General features: G+C 41.6%; 1 protein-coding gene across 1 annotated transcript in view; it reads left to right on the top strand.

Annotated features, from left to right (window-relative positions):
• AQP9 (aquaporin 9) overlaps nt 1-7490 on the top strand; it is a 35064-nt gene extending 27574 nt beyond the window's left edge. The window contains exons 5-6 of the mRNA XM_007458906.1: nt 2117-2334; nt 7291-7490. Of these exons, the coding sequence (XP_007458968.1) occupies nt 2117-2334; nt 7291-7465 (393 nt within the window). The 3' untranslated portion in view covers nt 7466-7490. The remainder of the gene's footprint in view (nt 1-2116; nt 2335-7290) is intronic.
• The last annotated feature ends 14235 nt before the right edge of the window (nt 7491-21725 follow it).

The raw sequence follows: 21725 nt of genomic DNA, 5'->3' as shown, positions 1-21725 counted from the left end.
GCCTCCTCTTTAATACATACACTTGTTCCACAACAGTCAAGTTTCAGAGAAAAGTGCATGACTGGACATTTCAACCCCTGTAGGGGCAAATGGGGTTTGTTCCACCTAACTGTCTCTTTTGTACACATGATCTAAACGTAGAGGCCTCAAGAAAAGACATTGTGATCTCAGTTCAAGGACTGTGAAGTGTAGTAGTTGAGCTTAGAGTATCACAGGTCTTCTGTGTCTCCCCCCGTGCACAGGTTTATCCAGACTCTCTAGGCAGCTATAAGTCTCTCTGCCTTAATAACATTTAAACAAGCTGCATCCAAGCATCTGTCGTGTAGCCAATAGCACAACTATTCTGGTCTAAAATCACTTGTCTTGTTCTCATCCTGATTCTTCTGCTTATGAGCTGTGTGCCCTTGGGCAAGTTTCTTAACCTCCTTCTATTTACATTTCCTCATCTGTAAACTGTGAATAAATAGGATTTATCTCACTGATTGGTGTGAAGTTCTAATGAGAAAAAGCATATGAAGTACCTGGCACATAATAAGTGTCTGGTAAATAGAAGCTATCATTTAGGTGTTAAAGTAAAATAATAGTTTGGAAATTTTAGAAACTAGAGAGTGGGGAAAATACCCACTATACCACACCACTTCAGAATACCTGCTGTCATTGTTTGTATAATCTCTTACAACTTGTTTTTATGTTGTTTTCAAGTATAAAATATAATGCACATATTTTTCTTAATATCATAAGCATTTAAAAATTTTACCAGATAGCTCTTATATTTGTTTTTTTGTTTTGTTTTTTGGGTTTTTTTGCGGTACGCGGGCCTCTCACTGCTGTGGCCTCTCCCGCTGCGGAGCACAGGCTCCGGACACACAGGCTCAGCGGCCATGGCTCACGGGCCCAGCCACTCCGCGGCAAGTGGGATCTTCCCAGACCGGGGCACGAACCCGTGTCCCCTGCATCGGCAGGCAGACTCTCAACCACTGCGCCACCAGGGAAGGCCTTATATCTGTTTTTAATGGCTGTATAATAGGCTATAGAATGGGCACTTCATTATATAGTTAGCCCTTTCCCTATTCATGTGGACTCCAGTTTTTCAATACTATAAATGATGTTTAACTATTTATTTGCATATTTGCTTTATGATGTTTCCATATTTTAGATTGTTTCCATGATGTGGTTCTCAAAATATCCAACTGGGTCAAATTCAGTACATAATCTTATGGATTTTTTTAATGCATGTTGCTAAATTACTGATGAATTGCCTTTCAAAAGTGTAGTATGTGCTTAGTTTAATTAGGAAAGCCTGAGAGAAGTGGTATCAGTTCCCTAACACTTTGTATTGTTTGCACTTTTTTTCATTGTGAATCAGTTTTTCCCTCTTATTTGTTTCTTAAATCTATTTTTCTTTTATGGATTTTCTTTTCATTTCCTTTGCCCATTCATCTATTGATGTCTCACATTGTTTTTCTCACCAATTTGAATGAGCCCCTTTGTTCATTTTTCCAGCCTGTAGCTTGCTCTCCATTTAGCTGGTAGTAGCTCAGCAGAATAGTGTAGTAAAAATAACAGTCTCTAGAGCTGAACTCTCTGGATCCACACCTGACTGTCACTGACTGTGTCACCTTGGGCAGGTAACTCATCTGTAAAGGAGAATAATATCAGCACCCATGTCTAGGATTGCTGCGATAAGGGTGTGGCACAGAGTGCTCACCCAGCGTATGTTACTTATTGCTAGGTTTGTTTTTTTTTTTTTTTTTTTTTTTTTTTTTATTAGACATTATAATAAGAAAGAGGAGCCACAGAGTAATGGGACTTTTTTTTCTTTTTTGTTTTCGGTACGCGATCCTCTCACTGCTGTGGCCTCTCCCGTTGTGGAGCACAGGCTCCGGACGCGCAGGCCCAGCGGCCATGGCTCACGGGCCCAGCCGCTCCGCGGCACGCGGGATCCTCCCGGACCGGGGCACGAACCCGCGTCCCCTGCATCGGCAGGCGGACTCCCAACCACTGCGCCACCAGGGAAGCCCCACTAGGTTTGTTTTTAATGAGAGTGGGTGAATTTTGAGGTGGGTAAGGGGGAAGAATATAAGCTAAATCCCTTGTATACTTTCTTCCTCCCCAGGTAGTGGCCACCATGTTCCTCCTCATTGTCATCTTTGCCATTTTTGACTCAAGAAACTTGGGAGTCCCCAAAGGCCTACAGCCCATTGTCATTGGCTTCCTGATTGTTGTCATTTCTTCCTCTCTGGGAATGAACAGTGGCTGTGCCATGAACCCAGCTCGAGACCTGAGTCCCAGACTTTTCACTGCCTTGGCAGGTTGGGGGTTTGAGGTCTTCACGTAAGTAACAATGGTCAGGGAGGAGGGAGGAAGATTCACACTGTGCCTCAATGGGGAGGGCTGTGCTTTGACCTGGAGATCCAAGAGAGTGCAGATGGGAGGGTGAGGTTAAGTGCATCCTCATCATAAGTGTGGAACGTATCACTGGTGATTTATGATACGGTGTGTGTGTGTGTGTGTGTGTGTGTGTGTGTGTAGGAAAGAGAGAGACAGAGAGAAGGGGGAGGGAGACAAAAAGATAGACAGACACAGAGACATAATAAGAGACAGAGAGAGACAAAGAGACAGAGAAAGAGAGGCTCTAGATAGATTCAAAGAGATAGGTTTATCCTATATAATAATAATAATAATTTCTCAATTGGTATATGGCTTTAAGTGACTATTTTGGATGTAGAACTTGCCTACGTATTCACTTTGTGACAAAGGGGTAGAATTTCTATCTTCTGATACTACTATAGGGCTCTTTCTAGGAGACCATGCTAGCTTCGCTTCATTCATTCATTCAACAGATCTACCTTAATCACCACCTATGCTGTGGTCACTGTGCTAGGCAAGGAAATTTCAAAATCAGATAAGACACTGGCCTTGAGCAATGTAACAAGTGCTCTGGTAACCCCTGAGACAAAGTGCTAAGGGAACACAGATGAGGGAGTGACTACCTCCACCCGGGGAAGCTGCAGGAGGCACCACAGAAGAAGTGAATGCTGAGCTTTTTCTTTTCTTCTTTTTTTTTGGCCATGCCATGTGGCTTTCGGGGTCTTAGTTCCCCAATCAGAGATCGAACCCTTGCCCTCGGCAGTGAAAGCGCGGAGTCCTAATCACTGGTCCTTGAATTCTTGAAGCATAAGAAATTCCTAGTGGAACAGGCATCAAAGAGAGCCTGTGCACAGGAAGTGGCAAGACCCCGTGCCTTACACCTCAGAATGTGCTGATGAAACATGCCAACTGCTGGTACCAAGCTCCCAGGACAAACTTTGCCCGTTAATTCCTTCCCACCGTCCCCCGCTAAAGTCATGGTGGCCAGGCCCCAACCACTCATCACATCTCACTCTGGGAAAGGCACCCACCTTTGTTCCCCAGGAAACAGGGGTCTAACATGGAGAAAGAGAAGCATGGAAAACATGTGTGAGCAAATTTTAGTTTAATGTCTGCTGTGGGAACAAAACACTTGAGTGTCCCTAATGCTGACCTGTATATAGCTGTACACAAGTGATGAATTCATTTAAGAGTTTGGGTTGCCTTCACCATCATGAAACACAAGCTACTGCAATCACTGACACCATTCTGATCACCACCACAGACAGCATTAGAGCTGCTATAGCATAAGCATCATGAGGACAGAGACCTTGACCATGTTTTCACTGCTGTGTCCGCTGTGACTAGGATGTGGCCTGGTGCATAGAAAGCCTCAATAAAAGCTATTGAATAAAAATATGGATAAATGCTATGTGACACATATGTCCTAGGAGATGAGGGATAAAAAAGAATCAAGAAACATTCCCTATCTTTAAGAAACGAACAATGCAGTGAATTTATAGAGCAGTGGTTCTCAGCCAGAGGTGATATTGCCCTCGGGGACATTTGGCAATGCCTGGAGACACTTTGGGTTGTCACAACTGGGGAGGGTGGGGGCAGATGTTGTCACCAGCATCTAGTGGGTAGAGGCCAGTAGAGGGATACTGCTAAGCATCTTACAGTATCCAGGACAGATCGCCACAACTAAGAATTATTCAGCCAAAAATGTTAAGAGTGCCACAGTTGAGGAGCTCTCTTCCAGAATGATCATACTAGAACGTGAAAAGGTTGAACAAAATGCCAACTAGGAAGGATCATTTGTATTCTTCCAATGTACTGTCAAAAGCATACGTTAAACATCTCCTTATTTCCAAAGCCCAGAATTGGCCCATGAGTTTCCTTTAATCCCAATTTCCTGAGGTTCACTCCAGGAGACCACTGCCCCTACCATCAAGACACCTCTGTGAGCTTCACACAGACCCAGAGAACAAAGGTGCCCCACAGTGATGTGACCTCTATTTGAGCCCTGCTTGGTGATTCACCCAAAGTTCTAAGAGGATGGTGGTTCTAAAGAGGTAGAGATCTTGCCTCTTTGCTTTGCTTTGTTGAGTATATGGCAGGAGACCATGTCTGTGGGAGAATGCTGAAATCACCTAATGCCAAACTCTGAGCACCATGTCCCTTGCTAGCATCAGGGTTTTTCCCCTCATTCATGCATTCATTCACCCATGCAGCTACCTGATTTCTTATTCAAGGCCCTGTGCTAAAGATGCCCCTCACAGTTGTTGCCCTTCACTGCTTTATTTACATTCTATTTCAGAGTAGTGAGCACAGGCTCTTACACAGGTTGGAGCTGTCAAGTGCCATTGAAGAGATTTGACTAATTAACTCCAAGAGTTGAGAGAAGGTTTGTAGCTCCAAATTTGAGAATTATGGGGGTGGACGTAGGGGCATTTTGTAGTATTTGGACATGCTTAAACAGGGAACAGAGAGGATATTTCAGGCAGAGAGGATTCTGTATCCCAAGACAGAATGTTAAAATAACACATGATCTAGTTTAGTTGGAAGGGTGAGTGAAGAAGCTTGGAAGGGCAATTGCCTCAGACCATTAGAGGACCTAGATTCCCAGAATGAGACTTCGGGGTTTTTGCTGCTCCCTCTTCTGTAGGTTATAGGGAGCAACAAAGGATTTAGGGCAGAAGTTTGACATGTTTAGAACTTCAATTTAGCAAAATGGATCCGACATTATTATATAGAACAGATTAAAAATGAGTAGAGGGGGCAGAAACCAGTTAGGAAATAGCTAGACTGACTGATAATCCTCAACCAAAAAGTTCCCAAGGAAACCGTTGAGGGATAACAGGACTCCAAAGAGTCCCTAAAGTGTCCCATCCTTTCAGGGTTCTACATCCAAGCTAAGCATTTCAGGGAACTTTCTAGTTTGGATCCACACCCAAGGTCTCAGATAAAACCGAGACTGCCTTGGATCCTCACTTGCCCCTGTACGGCACGGAGTGAGGATGAGAGCGGGAGTGGGGCTCCAGTAGGTCTGACAAGGGCAAGACAGACCCTGGCTGACTCTTGCTTTTCCCTTAAGTATTAGGATGTAAGCAAGTGGTCTTCACTAATTCACTTTAAAGTGTTGATAACTTAGTGGATGAAGGATCTCTGGGGTATTGTTAATTTTTACAATAGTTTAACCAAAGGAATGAACCCCTCATGATGGGACTGTAAGCAATTAACACAGACATATTTCTGGCATCCCCCAAATCATAGTGTGCAAATGACCTTGTTTACCTGTGAGGCCAGGCAGGGAACCGTATCAGAACTCCTCCATTTAAGCCTTGTGACCCTGGTGCAACACATCCAGCTCAAGAGGGTCCAGCCAGTGAAAGGAGGACATGTGTGCTGGCAGATATCTTCGACCCTAATCTGTTAAATGACAGTAAGAGATGTGCCACAAACCAGTGATGGAAGAAAGGAAGTGATGGGCCAAATAAGGTGGCTTAAACTTGCTTCATGTGCTTACCTGAAGAGAAGGCTCCTAGTTCTTTAAAGCCCAGGTGCCTCTCATAGAAAATTCCACCTGGATTTGGAGGCTTGGGAAAGGGCGCTGTGAGAACAGCTGAATGCAGTGACCTCTTTCCAGTGCAGTAAGAGTGACATCTGCTGGCCACTGTGCTTAATCACGGTGCTCTTTCCCCAGAGCCTGTGTTTATGGTCTAAGACTTCTTATCTTACTGTGAGCCTGCATTGATGATCTACGATTCAGGATCTAAGAGACTGCTTGGATGATACAGGTGGAAGGGACCACTGTTCAGATGGAAGAATGAAGCTCAGAGATGAGGAGACTTTGCCCAAAGACCTTCTGGACACTCCTGAGATTAGAACTGAATCTCATGAATTCTAGGACAGGCCCCCTGTTTTGTGCTTATTTCCTTTATCATCCTTTCTAATAAAAAACTGATACAAACAAAGGTCCCATGGAAATATGTATAGTTGTTAGGAATAAAAATAAAAATAGCAGCCATGAATCCTTCCCCCAAATAGAACACTGTGAAATTCCCATGCGTAGTTGTGTTCCTCTTGTTTCCTCTGCCTCCTCTGCATTACTCTGAATTTTTTGTTCATAATTATCCTGCTTTTAAAAAGTTTTATCTCAAATGTACATATCCTTAAACAACATATTGTATAGTTTTACTTGCTTCTGACCACTCATGGTCCTTTCTACGGAATTATTTAAGTGGATTTTCTATCTCCAAAAGAGATGGTGACAATTTGCAAAGGCACCTGCTTTCTCTCAGAACTATACCTCCAATACAATGTGCTGACATTGAGGATTTCTGGAGGGGAGAGGGAAACATGGCAGAAAGTCCTTATCAGAGAGTAAGTTTAAGTAAGCTTTGACCTCAAAATATAAGTACTGAATTCAATTATATTTAGTAGGTAATTCATATCTCTACCTTTGATTTTTTTTAATTCACTTATTGGCAAATGTTTCCTGATTGTTTATTTTGTAATTGCCCTCATATACCAATCATGTCCAGGAATCTCTCCACATCTCCCAACCATTCGTAATCCCCAGGACTCATTACTTCAGGATGAGGGGAAGGCAACTCCTGAATAATCAACCTGAACTTTCCCTAAATGCCCTCAATTGTAGCCATGGGTTCGGGGACTATATTTTCTGAAAGGAAAGTAAATGGGACATTTCTCTCACAAGTACTAAGAGGACAATGGAATAGATCATCTGAAATCAGGTATACTGCAAAATCTAGGATGATGGTTGCCAAGCTACAGTGAGTGCCCTTATACTTAGCTCTTGCTGATTTAAAAGGGAGTCATGAGCATAAGAAATGACTAGCTGGTTAGTGAATAACTAGCAGTAATACCAGGAAGAAGGCCAAGTGGTGTATCACTAATTTCTTTGTTTGATTTCAGAGCTGGAAATAACTTCTGGTGGATTCCTGTAGTGGGCCCTTTTGCTGGTGCTATCGCTGGAGGCCTCATCTATGTTCTTGTCATTGAAATCCACCACCCGGATCCTAACCCAGACTGCGAGGAAGAACAGCCAGAGGACAAACGAGAGAAACATGAACTTAATGTGCTAATGTAATAGCACGCTCAGCTCCGGGTTTACAATTGGCTACCTACTGGGCTTTACACTTCACAAAGCACTTTCACACCTATTATCTAATTTAATCCTTATAGTCACTGTCTGGGGTAAATATCATGCTGCTCATCTTTCAAATAAGGAAACAAAATCTCAGGGAAGTTGAGTTGCCTAAGGTCACATGGAAAGTTGAACATCACTGAATGCATCCTATACCTTTCAGAAGATTAGTAACTGGATGAAAACCTTGACCAGCCCCTCCTGGCCGGCCAGAAGTGGGACTGGCAGCTGCCAGAACATGTTCACCTTCTGGGCATCATTCTTTTGGATCCTAAGTTACGAAGACCGCCATTGTCTGGTTTCATTCCCACTGTTACTGAAGCACTAACAAAGGAAAGAGGTAGCCATTAGATCATATTTTTCATCTGCTGAAGAACATTATCAGAGGCCTCCCTTCCTAGGCCACGCTTAGTCTTGCTAAGTCTGGATCTTCCTTCCCTGCCAATTTTAACACTGTACATTCCAGGAATTTCCTCTTGGTCAGGCTTCTCCCTGTCACTTTGGTCAAAAAAGTCTGTGCATTACAAGCACCAGAGAAACTGCTCTACATCAAGTGATGCACCTTTAGTCAAACTGTTATAAAGCTCAGAACTCCCAGAATTATCGTTTCTCAACTGCTTTGTGATGATAACAAAACAACAAAAAGCACATGTGAATGTCTCCAGGGGCCTATAATAGACTGTAATAGATTGATATATGGATTTTTTTTTTTATTTCTCTGAAACTACTTGGCATTTCCTATTTGAAATAAATTTGGGGTGAGGTTTTTTTTGGAGTTTTAATAAGTATTAAGATTGCTCAGTACACTTAGTTCAGAGGCTGTCTGTCCTGTCTACAAATTAAGATCTCTGGGGAGCTTTTTTAAAAATGCTAATGTTCACTTGGTCATTGGTAAACATCTCAGGTGATTCTAATGTGCAGCCAGTGTTGAGAACACTGACTTGGTTAAAGTACATGGGTATCCTTGAGAACCATGTCTAGTAGTGACCGGGTAATTCCTGGTAGGATTCTCAGTTTGGGGATCCGCAGGGATTAGAGAGCAGTGGTTCTCAGTAGGGGACAGTTTGCTCCTTCACAGTCCTACCTACTACCTCTGCGAGGGGACGTTTGGCTATGTCTGGGGACATTTTTGGTTGTCACAACGGGGGTAGGAGCATTTCTAGCACCTAGTGGGTAGAAGTCAGAGATGCTGCTAACCATCCTACCATGCACAGGACAGCCCTCCCCTGCAGTAAAGAAGTATCCATCCCCAAATGTCTATAGTGCGGAGGTTAAGAGACCCTGGATTCAAGAAAAGAGGAGTAAGAGAAGACACTGAAATCCTGTACCCTGATCCAAGTTCTTTCAAAAACAGAGATGCCAGATGAGCCAGGGGCAGACCCGGGGGATGGATTATACTTCTTAGAGCAAGAAGTAATCCCAAATTCCAGTTTTCACGTTGGATTGTGGAATCTGTGATCCACGCAGGTGCTTTTAAACACTACTTGGTGATTAATGACTAGAATTATGAAGAGGAAATGTACACTTATGGAAATCAACCCCAGGAAGGTTTTTCTAAATGGAAAAAAAAAGTCCTCTGGTTCAAGGTGCTTACACTCAAATCCTCCCCCTTCCCCAGTTTACAAGTGGGTTTGCCTGGGTCAGGTTCTTATCCAAGAGAATTTCTATAGGGTTGAATGACATGTGTCAGAAGTCAGTTAGAGCCAAATACCTACCTTTACAAAATAGATTCTTTAGGAGGTAGAATTGCAACATCTTCCCTCCTCTCTTCCTTGTCAATCACAAAACATAATAGAAGCATTTATTTTAATGTCAAAGATGGAATTTCTCTATGATTCCCCAACCAGTTGAGATCTCAGAGCATGCCAAAGGTTGTAGGACTTTTCTAACCTTTAAGAGCCAAAGTTAACACTCAGCTGTTGAACAGAATACGTGGGGTAAAAATGTTACATTTAAAAATCCAATCCTTAAGATATAAATTATTATTTCCTTTAAATTGCTTACACACACACACACACATACACACACATACACACACACTTGCCTTATTTAAAGGTATGTCAGTGTTCAAAAATGTCATCATGGAAAAAGAATTACAACTTCCAGTTATAGAGAATGGTTTACAAGTTTTGTTTAGCCACAGAACCTATTGTTCAAATAAAATCTTATATGATATCCACAAGTAAACCAGAGCTGCTATAAATAGAAAGAGGGCAGGGAAGAGGATGTGAGTTTCATCCTGCCTGTGATATCATCTCACACACCACCCCCAATGCAGCCACTGAAGGGTCTATGAAGAGAAGCTCTGTGTGTGTGGTGGGGGACACCAATTGAAAACCACTGATAAAGAATTTGGGGCAAGTTGTTGCTAAAAATTTTTATAAAAGTTTCAAGTGTAGAACCTACAAAAAGCGATGTTAGTTCAATCTCAGGTAATTTGTCAAAGACTTCTTAGTAAGTGTATTTAGATAAGTTAAACAGAATTACTCAACCTACCAAATATCACCCACAAAGAAATTTTTTATATCAAGTTGTTTATCAATTCTCAAACTGAGAATTTAAGTTCTCTGAGACAACATGTTTACTTATCACAGTATATGGAGAGAAACAGTGGTAGACCTGGTCAGGTTTACTGACTCTCTAAGTCTCTATAAAAATAAATAGAGCTCAGTCATACTGCAGCCTCTTCCTCCTTGTGGTCCTCGACACCCTGCCTGTGGGGTCTCAGGAAACACGGCCAAGGGCAGAGGAAGGATGGAAACAGAGGAGAGCCTTGGAAGTCCTAGAAGTTGTGAGGATACTCTGGAGGCCAGGTCTGAGGCCTGAGACCATGGGGACCATCCACATCTTGGCCCTTCTCTCTCCTTCTCAAGCACTGAGCAGGAAAGGGCCTTCTTGACCTTCTGAGAAGGAACCAGGGAGGTCCTGGGGCACCATAAGCTCCAGAGACCCTGTAATATGTGGGTCATCCCTGGTCTTGCCTTTATCTTACTCCTTGTCTATCCTCAGCTGCAGCCATACAAGCCTCTGTCCTGATCCTTGAACCCACCACACAAGCTCCTGCCACAGGACCTTTGCACTTGATGTTTCTCTTGCCTGAAATTCCCTATACCACCTGTTCAGGTCTTCTCAAATGTCACCACATTTTTCAGGTCTTTCTGACAACTGTGTCACTCCCTATCCTCTTCCCTTCTTAATCTTTTTCCACAGCACTTACTACCATCTCTAAAACACACATATTCCTGGACTTCCCTGGTGGAGCAGTGGTTAAGTGGCCAATGCAGGGGACATGGGTTCGATCCCTGGTCTGGGAAGATCTCACATGCTGCGGAGCAACTAAGCCGGTGAGCCACAATTACCGAGCCTACTGCTCTAGAGCCCACGAGCCACAACTACTGAGCCCACGTGCCACAACTGCTGAAGCCTGCACACCTAGAGCCCACACTCTGCAACGAGAAGCCACTGCAATGAGAAGCCCGCACACTACAACGAAGAGTAGCCCCCACTCGCCACAACTAAAGAAAGCCTGCACACAGCAACAAAGACCCAACGCAGCAAATAAATAAATAAATAAAAATTAATTTTAAAAAATATATTTTAAAAACATAAGTAAAACACACATATTCCTTATTAAGCATGTTGGGTTTTGTCTGCTCCTCCCACTGGAATAGAAGCCCCATGCTTGCAGGACTTTTTGCTCTTTTATTCACCACTGCTGCTCTAGTGCCTGGAACATGGTAGCTGCTCAATAAGTGTTTGGAGAATGAATGAAAGAATGGATTGTAGAGTGAGACTCTTTGGGTTCAAATCCTGGTTTCTCAGGATTTTACTACTAGGACAGTAGCCGAGTTACTTAGCCTCAGTTTAGTCATCTATTAAGTGGGGCTAAAAATAGTGAGATAATCAATGCCAAGTTCTTAAAACAGTTCCAGGCTCAAGATATGTATTCAATGAATATGAACTGTTGCTGCTGTAGCAGCAGCTATTGTTACTATTATTAATGGCATTCTAATGTGCTGTAGTTTGATGACATGGAGTGAGGAAATCAGAATTTGGTCACAAGCTCTTCTCTTACTCTCCATAGTTTAATAATTCTCAGCTACATGTATCTTCCAGAAACTATCTTTCAAATACTTAATGATCCAGTTTTATTTTCCACTCTTTAACAGAAGTCAGTGGAATTGCTTCATTATTTTTTTTTTTATTATGGAAGATTTTTTAAATATACCATAGTCGGAAATAGTATCATGCTAGTACAATAGTATAACAGACTCCCCACCAGCTTCAACAGTTGCCAACACATAGTCAACATGCCTTCATCAATACCCCCTCTCTGTGTCTCACTACTCTCCCTAGGATTATTTTTTGAAGCAAATCCCAGACATGATATAATTGTATTCATGGATATTTAATATGTATATCTAAAAGATAAGGATACTTTTTAAAAACAGAAACAAAAACAAAATACCATTATCACACATAAAAATAATTATCAATAATTTCTTAATATCATCAAATATCTAGTCACAGTTCACATTTCTAGTGAGACTGTCCTTCAACCCCAGGTAATAATGTGGAATCTGTGAAAACTGAAAACGGGATTTACTCTGATGTCTAACTGTTCAGGAGAACATGGGGCACAAGTTTACCTCACTTTGTAGCACAAGTTTACCTCAGTTCTGTACCCTTGTATCAGTCTTCTGTAAGATTTTTGTAAAATATTTTCATTTTTATACCAAAAGGAAAATGTGTTTGTCTACTATTACTAAAAGTAGCCATCTGCCAGGAGTGAAATTATTTTTAGAAAGAGAGGAAGTCTTGAATTTACCTGAATTGCAGAAAAGGTCTTTAGTGACTTTTGTTACATCAAAAGACGCACACTCCATAAAATGCTTATACTTTAAAAGGTAAAACACACTGTGGAAAGAAATCTAAATATTTAACATCCATGCAGCCCTATGCAAGAGAGTCACAGTGACTGATTAAGGGAAGTGAAAACCTAAAAATTCCTAAGCTTCTCTACCTGGAGTAGTGGTGTTTATTTGATACTTCCTGTTTATTGTTTGTTTTTGTTTATACTTTTTGCCCAATGACTTCAGACCTTTAGAAATAAAAGCTAATAAAAAGCGGCACAATACTTCCCAACTTTTGCATGAAGGAAATTACCTCTACCAAAGGAGGTTCTGATGGCCCTCAGCTGGCAGATCTCATCTGCTGATATACAGAGAATTAGATTCTAATTTAATAGATGACATATTTATAGCCAAAAAGACATCTGTGGATCAAGGAGCAAAGAGGATCATGCACCGCAGAGGACAATCCGGGAGCCTGCTCTTATCCTGGGCCAAGGGCAGGGAATAGATGTTTTGTTGCTGAATCACAGACCTCTGGAACAAGACCATGGAAGGAGTCTGTGCAATCACAGGCTGGTGGCTGAGTGGCTAGTCCTCAAGAGGTCAGGCTTTACAGACGACCAGACTGAATTCTGATCTACCGCTGAATAGCTGTGTGACCCTCTAAACCTCAGCCTCTTTATCCATATAATGGGAATGATACTAGCCTTGCTTTCTATGTGTTGTTGAAAGTATTTAGAAAATGCCTGGGAAACATTTAACACAGAGCCTGGAATTTACTTTCCTCTTCGTAAGTGTCAGCTGATTCTATTACTATTTCACATTTACAAATTCAGCTGTAAATCTGCTTTGCTAACATAAAGAAACGCTGAAGAAAAATCTCCAGGAGACTAAATTTGCTGACACGTAAATAATCCAAATCATGTGACTGACTTAGATTTGACAGCTTTCTTCATATACTCAGGTGCAAAGAACTTGCACAGGGCCATGCTTAGTTCATGAATTACAGAGTCTAGCTTCAATAAAGAAGCTAACCAAACTACTTAATTGCCTAATAGAGCTACCAAATTTATCCAAAAATCTAACAAAAATAAAAATGATTTACATATTTAATGCAATTCCCATCAAAGTTTCAGCATGCTTCTTTTGTAGAAATTTATAAGCTGGTTCTAAAATGTATGTGCAGGGGGCCACCTTCAAGATGGCAGAGGAGTAAGACATAGCGATCACCTTCCTCCCTACAAATATATCAGAAATACATATACATGTGGAACAACTCCTACAGAACACCTACTGAACGCTGGCAGAAGACTTCAGACTTCCCAAAAGGCAAGAAACTCCCCACGTACCTGGGTAGGGCAAAAGGAAAAAGAAAATACAGAGACAAAAGAATAGGGACGGGACCTGCATCTCTGGGAGGGAGCTGTGAAGGAGGAAAAGTTTCCACACACTAGGAAGCCCCTTCGCGGGCAGAGATTGCGGGAGGCGGAGCGGGGAGCTTCGGAGCCGCGGAAGAGAGCGCAGCAACAGGGGTGCGGAGGGCAAAGCGGAGAGATTCCCGCACGGAGGATCGGTGCCGACCGGCACTCACCAGCCCGAGAGGCTTGTCTGCTCACCCACTGTCGGGGGTGGAGGCTGGGAGCTGAGGCTCGGGCTTCGGAGGTCAGATCCCAGGGAGAGGACTGGGGTTGGCTGCGTGAACACAGCCTGAAGGGGGCTAGTGTGCCACAGCTAGCCGGGAGGGGATCCGGGAAAAAGTTTGGAGCTGCCTAAGAGGCAAGAGATGATTGTTTTGGGGTGCACGAGGAGAGGGGATTCAGATCACCACCTAAACAAGCTCCAGAGACGGATGCGAGCTGCGGCTATCAGCACGGACCCCAGAGATGGTCATGAGACGCTAAGGCTGCTGCTGCAGCCAGCAAGATGCCTGTGTGCAAGCACAGGTCACTATCCACACCTCCCCTCCAGGGAGCCCGTGTAGCCTACCACTGCCAGGGTCCCATGATCCAGGGACAACTTTCCCAGGAGAACACAAGGCACGCCTCAGGCTGTTGCAACATCATGCCAGCCTCTGTCGCCACAGGCTCGCCCTGCATTCTGTACCCCTCCCTCCCCCCAGCCTGAGTGAGCCAGAGCCCCCTAATCACATGCTCCTTTAACCCCGACCTGTCTGAGCGAAGAACAGATGTGCTCAGGTGATCTACACGCAGAGGTGGGGCCAAATCCAAAGCTGAACCCCAGGAGCTGTGCGAATAAAGAAGAGAAAGGGAAATCTCTCCCAGCAGCCTCAGGAGCAGTGGATTAAATCTCCTCAATCAACTTGATGTACCCTGCATCTGTGGAATACCTGAATAGACAACGAATCATCCAAAATTGAAGCAGTGGACATTGGGAGCCACTGTGAACTTAGGGGTGGCTTTCTGCACCTAATTTGTTTCTGGTTTTATGTTTATCTTAGTTTAGTATTGAGAGCTTATTATCATTGGTAGATTTGTTTATTGATTTGGTTGCTTGCTTCCTTTTTTAATTTATATATATATATATTTTTTTTTTTTCTTTTTCTCTTTTTGTGAGTGTGTATGTGTATGCTTCTTTGTGTGATTTTGTCTGTATAGTTTTGTTTTTGCCATTTGTCCTAGGGTTCTGACTGTATTTTTTTTTTTTTTAGTATAGTTTTTAGTGCTTGTTATTTTGGTAGATTTCTTTTATGGTTTGGTTGCTCTCTTCTTTCTTATTTTATTACTTTTTAATTTTATTTATTTATTATTATTATTTTTTTTTGTGGTATGCGGGCCTCTCACTGCTGTGGCCTCTCCCGTTGCGAAGCACAGGCTCTGGACGCGCAGGCCCAGTGGCCATGGCTCACGGGCCCAGTCGCGCCGCGGCATGTGGGATCTTCCCGACCGGGGCATGAACCCGCGTCCCCTGCATTGGCAGGCAGATTCTTAACCACTGTGCCACCAGGGAAGCCCCTACATTTTTATTTTTAACAATTTTTTCTATTTCAATAACTTTCTTTTCCTTCCTTTCTGCCTTCCTTCCTTCCTTCTTTCTTTCTTTCTTTCTTTTTTTTCCTCCTTTTTCTTCTGAGCCTTGTGGCTGACAGTGTCTTGGTGCTATGGCCAGGTGTCAGGCCTGAGCCTCTGAAGTGGGAGAGCCGAGTTCAGGACACTGGTCCACCAGCAACCTCTTGGCCCCATGTAACATCAAACAGCGAAAGCTCTCCCAGATATCTCCATCTCAACGCTAAGACCCAGCTCCACTCAACGACCAGCAAGCTACAGTGCTGGACACCCTATGACAAACAACTAGCAAGACAGGAACACAAACCCACCCATTAGCAGAGAGGCTGCATAAAATCATAATAAGTTCACAGACACCCCAAAACACACCACCAGATGTGGTCCTGCCCACCAGAAAGACAAGATCCAGCCTCACCCACCAGAACACAGGCAGCAGCCCCGTCCAACAGGAAGCCTACACAACCCACTGAACCAACTTTATCCACTGGGAGCAGTCACCAAAAACATCGGGAACTACAAACCTGCAGGCTGCAAAATGGAGACCCTAAACACAGTAAGTTAAGCAAAATGAGAAGACAGAGAAATAAAGAGCAGATGAAGGAGCAAGGCAAAAACCCACCAGACCAAACAAATGAACAGGAGATAGGCAGTCTACCTGAAAAAGAATTCAGAGTAATAATGATACTAAAGATGTTCCGAAATCTTGGAAATAGAATGGTGAAAATACAAGAAATGTTTAACAAGGACCTGGAAGAACTAAAGAGCAAACAAACAATGATGAACAACACAATAAATGAAATTTAAAATTCTCTAGAAGGAATCAATAACAGAAAAACTGAGGCAGAAGAACGGATAAGTGACCTGGAAGATAACAGAATAGTAGAAATAACTACCATAGAGCACAATATAGAAAAAAGAAAGAAAAGAATTGAGGACAACCTCAGAGACCTCTGGGACAACATTAAATGCACCAACATTCAAATTATAGGGGCCCCAGAAGAAGAAGAGAAATAAAAAAGGGAACGAGAAAATATCTGAAGACATTATGCTTGAAAACTTCCCTAATATGGGTAAGGACATAGTCAACCAAGTCCAGGAAGCGCAGAGAGTCCCAACAGGATAAATCCAAGGAGAAACACACCAAGACACATATTAATCAAAGTATTAAAAATTAAATACAAAGAAAAAATGTTAAAAGCAGCAAGGGAAAAGCAACAATTAACATACAAGGGAATCCCCAAAAGGTTAACAGCTGATCTTTCAGCAGAAACTCTGCAAGCCAGAAAGGAATGGCAGGACATATTTAAAGTGATGAAAGGGAGAAACCTACAACCAAGATTACTCTACCCAGGAAGGATCTCATTCAGATTCGACAGAGAAGTTAAAACCTTTACAGACAAACAAAAGCTAAGAGAACTGAGCACCACCAAACCAGTTTTACAACAAATGCTAAAGGAACTTCTCTAGGCAGGAAACACAAGAGAAGGAAAAGGCTTAAAATAAGAAACCCAAAACAATTAAGAAAATGATAATAGGAACATACATACTGATAACTACGTTAAATGTAAATGGTTTAAATGCTCCAACCAGAAGACATAAACTGGCTGAATGGATACAAAAACAAGACCCGTTCATATGCTGTCTACAAGAGAACCACTTCAGACCTAGGGACACATACAGACTGAAAGTGAGGGGATGGAAAAAGATATTCCATGTGAATTGAAATCAAAAGAAATCTGGATTAGCAATTCTCATATCAGACAAGGTAGATTTTAAAATAAAGACTATTACAAGAGACAGAGAAGGACACTACATAATGAGCACGGGATCAATCCAAGAAGATATAACAATTATAAATATTTATGCACCCAACTTAAGAGCACCTCAAAACATAAGGCAAATGTTAACAGCCATAAAAGGGGAACTCGACAGCAACACAATCATAGTAGGGGACTTTAACACCCCACTTTCACCAACGGACGGATCTTCCATAATGAAAATAAATAAGGAAACACAAGCTTTAAATGATACATTAAACAAGATGCACTTAATTGATATTTATAGCATATTCCATCCAAAAAACAGCAGATTACACTTTATTCTCAAGTGCTCATAGAACATTCTCCAGGATAGATCATATCTTAGGTCACAAATCAAGCCTTGGTAAATTTAAGAAAATTGAAATCGTATCAATATCTTTTCTGACCACAATGCTATGAGACTAGATATCAATTACAGGGAAAAAACAGTAAAAAATACAAACACATAGAGGCTAAACAATACACTACTAAATAACAAAGAGATCACTGAAGAAATCAAAGTGGAAATCAAAAACTACCTAGAAACAAATGACAAAACACAATGACCCAAAACTTATGGGATGCAGCAAAAGCAGTTCTGAGAGGGAAGTTTATAGCAAGACAATCCTTCCTCAAGAAACAAGAAACATCTCAAGTAACAACCTAACCTTACACCTAAGGCAATTAGAGAAAGAAGAACAAAATGACCCCAAAGATAGCAGAAGGAAAGAAATCATAAAGATCAGATCAGAAATAAATGAAAAAGAAATGAAGGAAACAATAACAAAGATCAATACAACTAAAAGCTGGTTCTTTGAGAAGATAAACAAAATTGATAAACCATTAGCCGGACTCATCAAGAAAAAAAGGGAGAAGACTCAAATCAATAGAATTAGAAATGAAAAAGGAGAAGTAACAACTGACACTGCAGAAATACAAAAGATCATGAGGGATCACTACAAGCAACTCTATGCCAATAAAATGGACAACCTGGAAGAAACGGACAAATTCTTAGAAAAGCACAACCTTCCAAGACTGAACCAAGAAGAAATAGAAAATATAAACAGACCAATCACAAGCACTGAAATTCAGACTGTGATTAAAAATCTTCCAACAAACAAAAGCCCAGGACCAGATGGCTTCACTGGCCAATTCTATCAAACATCTAGAGAAGAGCTAACACCTATCCTTCTCAAACTCTTCCAAAATATAGCAGAGGGAGGAACACTCCCAAACTCATTCTATAAGGCCACCATCACCCTGATACCAAAACCAGCCAAAATGCCACAAAAAAGCAAACTACAGGCCAATATCATGGATGAACATAGATGTAAATATCCTCAACAAAATACTAGCAAATAGAATCCAACAGCACATTCAATGGATCATACACCATGATCAAGTGGGGTTTATCCCAGGAATGCAAGGATTCTTCAATATACGCAAATCAATCAATGTGATACATCATACTAACAAACTGAAGGGGAAAAACCATATGATCATCTCAATAGATGCAGAAAAAAGCTTTTGATAAAATTCAACACCATTTATAATAAAAAACGCTCCAGAAAGTAGGCATAGAGGGAATTTACCTCAACATAATAAAGGCCATATTTGACAAACCCACAGCCAACATCATCCTCAATGGTGAAGAACTGAAACCATTTCGACGAAGATCAGGAACAAGACAAGGTTGCCCACTCTCACCACTCTTATTCAACAGAGTTTGGGAAGTTTTAGCCACAACAATCAGAGAAGAAAAAAACAAAAGGAATCCAAATCAGAAAAGAAGTAAAACTATCACTGTCTGCAGATGACATGATACTATACACAGAGAATCCTAAAGATGCTACCAGAAAACTACTAGAGCTAATCAATGAATTCGGTAAAGTAGCAGGATACAAAATTAATGCACAGAAATCTCTTGCATTCCTATACACTAATGACGAAAAATCTGAAAGGGAAATTAAGGAAACAGTCCCATTTACCACTGCAACGAGAATAATAAAATACCTAGGAATAAACCTACCTAAGGAGACAACAGACCTGTATGCAGAAAACTATGAGGCACTGATGAAAGAAATTAAAGATGATACAGACAGATGAAGAGATATACCATGCTCTTGGACTGAAAGAATCAACATTGTGAAAATGACTCTACTACCCAAAGCAATCTACAGATTCAATGCAACCCCTATCAAACTACCACTGGCACTTTTCACAGAACTAGAACTAAAAATTTCACAATTTGTATGGAAACTCAAAAGACCCCGAATAGCCAAAGCAATCTTGAGAAAGAAAAACAGAGATGGAGGAATCAGGATCCCTGACTTCAGACTATACTACAAACCTACAGTAATCAAGACAGTATGGTACTGGCACAAAAACAGAAAGATAGATCAATGGAATAGGATAGAAAGCCCAGAGATAAACCCACGCACATATGGTCACCTTATCTTTGATAAAGGAGGCAAGAATATACAATGGAGAAAAGACAGCCTCTTCAATAAGTGGTGCTGGGAAAACTGGACAGCTACAAGTAAAAGAATGAAATTAGAATACTCCCTAACACCATACACAAAAATAGACTCCAAATGGATTAAAGACCTAAATGGAAGGCCAGACACTATAAAACTCTTAGAGGAAAACATAGGAAGAACACTCTATGACATAAATCACAGCAAGATCCTTTTTGACCCATCTCCTAGAGAAAGGGAAATAAAAACAAAAATAAACAAATGGGGCCTAATGAATGAAATGAAACTTCAAAGCTTTTGCACAGCAAAGGAAACCATAAACAAGATGAAAAGACAACCCTCAAAATGGGAGAAAATATTTGCAAATGAAGCAACTGACAAAGGATTAATCTCCAAAATATATAAGCAGCTCAGGCAGCTCAATATCAAAAAAACCAAGAACCCAATCCAAAAATGGGCAAAAGAACCTAAATAGACATTTCTCCAAAGAAGATATACAGATTACCAACAAACACATGAAACGATGTTCTACATCACTAATCATTAGAGAAATACAAGTCAAAAGTACAATGTGGTATCACATCACACCAGTCAGAATGACTATCATCAAAAAGTCTACAAACAACAGGGCTTCCCTGGTGGTGCGGTGGTTGAGAGTCTGCCTACCGATGCAGGGGACGCGGGTTCGTGCCCCGGTCTGGGAGGACACAGTATGGAGGTTCCTTAAAAAACTACAAATAGAACTACCATATGACCCAGCAATCCCACTACTAGGTATATACCCTGAGGAAACCAGAATTCAGAAAGAGTCATGTACCAAAATGTTCATTGCAGCTCTATGAAAAAAAAAAAAAAAAAAGTCTACAAACAATAAATGCTGGAGAGGGTGTGGAGAAAAGGGAACCCTCTTGAACTGTTGGTAGGGATGTAAACTGATACAGCCACTATGGAGAACAGTATGGAGGTTCCTTAAAAAACTAAAAATAGAACTTCCATACTACCCAGCAATCCCACTACTGGGAGTATATCCTGAGAAAACTGTAATTCAAAAAGAGTCACGGGGCCTCCCTGGTGGCGCAGTGGTTGAGAGTCCGCCTGCCGATGCAGGGGATATGGGTTCGTGCCCCGGTCCGGGAGGATCCCACATGCCGCGGAGCCATGGCCGCTGAGCTTGCGCGTCCAGCAAGGGGAGAGGCCACGACAGTGAGAGGCCCACGTATTGCAAAAAAAAAAAGGAAAAAAAAAGAGTCACGTACCACGATGTTCATTGCAGCTCTATTTGTGATAGCCAGGACATGGAAGCAACCTAAGTGTCCATTGACAGATGAATGGATAAAGAAGATGTGGCACATATATACAATGGAATATTACTCAGCCATAAGAAGAAACGAAATTGAGTTATTTGTAGTGAGGTGGATGGACATAGAGACTCATACATAGTGAAGTAAGTCAAAAAGAGAAAAACAAATACTGTAGGCTAGCACATATATATGGAATCAAAAAAAAAAGGTTCTGAAGAACATAGGAGCAGGACAGGAATAAAGACGCAGACATAGGGAATAGACCTGAGGACATGGGGAGGTGGAAGGGTAAGCTGGGACGAAGTGAGAGAGTGGCATGGACATATACACACTACCAAATGTAAAATAGCTAGCTAGTGGGAAGCAGTCGCAAAGCACAGGGAGATCAGCTCGGTCTTTTGTGTCAACCAGAGGGGTGGGATAGGGAGGGTGGAGGGAGACACAAGAGGGAGGAGATATGGGGATGTATGTATATGTATAGCTGATTCACTTTGTTATACAGCAGACACTAACACACCACTGTAAAGCAATTATATCCCAATAAAGATGTTTAAAAAAAATAAAATGTATGTGTAAATACAAAGGAGCTAGAAGAAACAAAACAACCTTGAAAAAGAGGAACAAAGTTAGAGGACTTATACTATATAATATTAAGACTTTCTATAAAGCCATGGTAATCAAGACAGTATGCTATTGGCATAAGGAGGGACAAATAGATAAATGGAACAGAAGAGAGAATTCAGACTTTGA

This window comes from Lipotes vexillifer, unplaced genomic scaffold, assembly GCF_000442215.2.
Source record: "Lipotes vexillifer unplaced genomic scaffold, Lipotes_vexillifer_v1.1 scaffold102, whole genome shotgun sequence".
Taxonomy (NCBI): Eukaryota; Metazoa; Chordata; class Mammalia; order Artiodactyla; family Lipotidae; genus Lipotes; species Lipotes vexillifer.
This window is presented reverse-complemented; position numbering and strand designations above follow the sequence as displayed.